The 3,336-nt window shown below is 39.3% G+C and overlaps 1 protein-coding gene across 1 annotated transcript in view; it reads left to right on the forward strand.

Moving 5' to 3' along the window:
* The first annotated feature begins 1,249 nt into the window (after positions 1-1,249).
* LOC106867508 (eIF-2-alpha kinase GCN2) overlaps positions 1,250-3,336 on the forward strand; it is a 177,582-nt gene continuing 175,495 nt past the window's right edge. Inside the window, exon 1 of the mRNA XM_014912393.2 lies at positions 1,250-1,384. Coding sequence (XP_014767879.1) covers positions 1,250-1,384 — 135 coding nt within the window. The remainder of the gene's footprint in view (positions 1,385-3,336) is intronic.

Genomic DNA, 3,336 nt, shown 5'->3' on the forward strand with positions numbered 1-3,336 from the left:
AAGAACACAACGCGTCGCCCGGTGCAGGAATCGAAACCACAATCTTACGAGCATGGTGCTGAAACCCTAACCACTAAGCCACGCGCCTTAGAAAGTGAAAATAGATATATATTTATGTGTATTTTTAAATGCTGAAAATAATTTTCCGGTTGGTATTGCTTCAGTTTCAAAATGCGGTTTGAGACTAAATTTTTTGCCAAACATGTGTTCTTCCGTAGATCTGATGTAAAGCAGAAAAAGCTTAGTTGCAGAAAGAGGTGTTGTGTAACGAAAGAGCTTAAGTAATTAAGTAATTAAGTAGCTCATTGATTAGAAAGTGAATTACAGAAGAGAATTACCACTGTTGAAACGAAGTGCACTGTAACAGTGCGTGTGATTTTAATGGCACAATGACCGTCTAGAAACACAACAATATCTATTTCTAGAGAAGGAACTACATCAAAACACTTACGAAACAAATATATAAATGGTATGGCAGTTTGGCTAAAAATCTCGCTTTGCAATCAGGTGGTTGCGAGTTCAGTCCCACTACGAGACACATTGGGTGTCATCCACAATAGCCTTGGGTCGACCAATACTTAATGAGTGAATTTCGTTGACAGAAATTGTGTGGAAGCCCCTCATATATGTGCGTGCGTTTGTGCGCGCGCGCTTGTGTCTGTCTGTGTCTATGTATATCTTTGTGTCTATGTAGGATTTTCTAGACATCTAATTGCTGTGAGGGTCCATCGGAATAGAAAAAGAGGTCACTGGTAAAAGTTCTTCTAGAAAGATGGTGACTGGTTGGCACTCCGTCGATTACGACGACGAGGGTTCCAGTTGATCCGATCAACGGAACAGCCTGCTCGTGAAAGTAACGTGCAAGTGGCTGAGCACTCCACAGACACGTGTACCCTTAACGTAGTTCTCGGGGAGATTCAGCGTGACACAGAGTGTGACAAGGCTGAACCTTTGAAATACAGGTACAACAGAAACAAGAAGAGTGAGAGAAAGTTGTGGTGAAAGAGTACGGCAGGGTTCACCACTACCCTCTGCCGGAGCCTTGTGGAACTTTCGGTGTTTTCACTCAATATACACTCACAAAACCGGTCTGGGAATCGAAACCGCGATCTTACAACTACGAGGCCGCTGCCCTATCCACTGGACCATTGCGCCTCCACCCTAGAAAGATGACTGATATATTAACAAACATTCGTTTGCCTCTCAGTTATTTGCAATGAGTGGATAACAACGAAAGTGGTGCGCTGCCATGGCAACCAATAACAATTACATTAGACATAACCACAAGAAATACGAACTTTGCTTCAAGTATGACAATTCACTTGACCAACATATAATTAATTATGCAGTTGACCAGAAAGAGATACAGGTGTCCGATAATGAAGTATGTTTAGGATAAATTTATGGCGTTATGCTTTATTCCAGAATGCTGTCGCAATAATGTATGTACATGAACGGAATTATACATGTTCTCCAGTCAAACCACTTCGAAATATCTTTCACTTGCTTCAGTCACTAGATTGAGGCCATGCTGGAGTACAGTCTTGAAGGGTTTTGGTCGAACAATTCGACATCAGGACATTTTTTAAAGCCTGGTACTTATTTTATCGTGTTCTTTTGCCAAACCCTAGAATACGGCGACATAAACAAACTAAGACCGGTTGTCAAGCGGTGCTAGGCGACAAAGATATACCTTCCGCGCACGCACATGCACACATATACACATGCGTGCATATTCATATACAAGACAGTCTTCGTTCAGTTTCCATCCATCTGCTACATCCACTCATAAGGCTTTGGTCGACCGGGGGGCTATAGCAGAAGACACTTAATCAAGGTATCACGCAGTGGGACTGAACCCAGAACCATGTCAGTAGGAAGCAAGCTTCTTACTACACAGCCACGCCTGCGTCTATTGTGAAACATACTAAATTTGTTTTTCCTCAAAATATGCTTGTAAAACAGGGAAACGTCTTATACGCCAGCTCTTACAGTATTTCATATTCGACATTTCCCTTTCGATCCTCATGAGTTTACTAAATATGTAGAAATAAGATGTCGAGTCCTTTTGAACGGTTTACATCTTTCCTTTCTGACAAGTTGCTTACAAACTTGAAGATTTGTATCCTGTCAAAAGTAAATTTTATTTTGATTAACTTGTACATCATAGGATGAATAATTTGGTTTTCAGAGCGGCATTTCTCAGAAAATTTATTTCTAATCCCAGATGTTCTTTTGAGTTTTACTTTCTTTACTTAGAAGCGCTGGTTTTAAAAGCAACATCACTCTTTTAACAAACCATGTTTTAAGAGGTCCGGCCAATATTAGATTTAGTTCATGTGTGTGTGTGTGTGTGTGTGTGTGTGTGTGTGTGTGTGTGTGTGTGTGTGTGTGTATGTGTGTGTGTGTGTGTGTGTGTGTATAAAGGAACATCTATCATCTTTTGGTGTACAAATCTTCAGTGAAGTCGCCTCTTATTTATATTTCAGCTGTCTGCTTAGCTAGCTGTGATATAAACCACAAAGAGACTCTAGTTATCCTGATGCCGAGTTGTTGCTTTCGGCCTCACCTACTCTCATTACGCACGTACTTGTATGAAATAAAATAATAATAATAATAATAATAATAATAATAATAATAATAATAATAATAATAATAATAATAATAATAATAACGATGATGATGGTAATAAATTATTATTATTATTATTATTATTATTATTATTATTATTATTATTATTATTATTATTATTGCCTTTACACATCTTCTAATGCTGGAGATGTGCTACAATGTCAGCTGTTCACTACCAGTGAACTAAGGTAACACCTCTTATCTTTCGAGCACCTTCCGGAGTATTCGAGCGGTTCCAAGCAGTGCTGTTTTCTGCAAGTGCTCCACCCTTATTGCAGCCCCTATTTGTTCCACGTACTTCTCGAGATTTTTGCTCACTGTTCCCATGTATATTACAATTATTGGTACTACTACTACCTTTTTTATCAACCACAACTGCTTAACTTCCCAAGCTAACCTGTGATATCTCTCAACTTTTCTTTCTTCCTTATCGCATACCTTGTTGTCAGCTGGGCATGCTATATCTATGATCCAGCATAGTTTGTTTTCTTTCTCAATTAAGACTATGTCTGGCTTCCTATTCTCAATCTCATGGTCGCACTGAATCATAAAATCCCATAGGATCTTAGCATTTTTATTTTCGCCGATGCCTTCAGGTTTGTGGTCGTAACATTTTTTTGCTCTGCCAAGTTCATTCTTGTTGCAGAGTGTCCAATGGACAAGCTTGGCTATATTGTCGTGGCATCTTTTATATTCCTTCTGGGC

This window comes from Octopus bimaculoides, chromosome 16, assembly GCF_001194135.2.
Source record: "Octopus bimaculoides isolate UCB-OBI-ISO-001 chromosome 16, ASM119413v2, whole genome shotgun sequence".
Classification (NCBI taxonomy): Eukaryota; Metazoa; Mollusca; class Cephalopoda; order Octopoda; family Octopodidae; genus Octopus; species Octopus bimaculoides.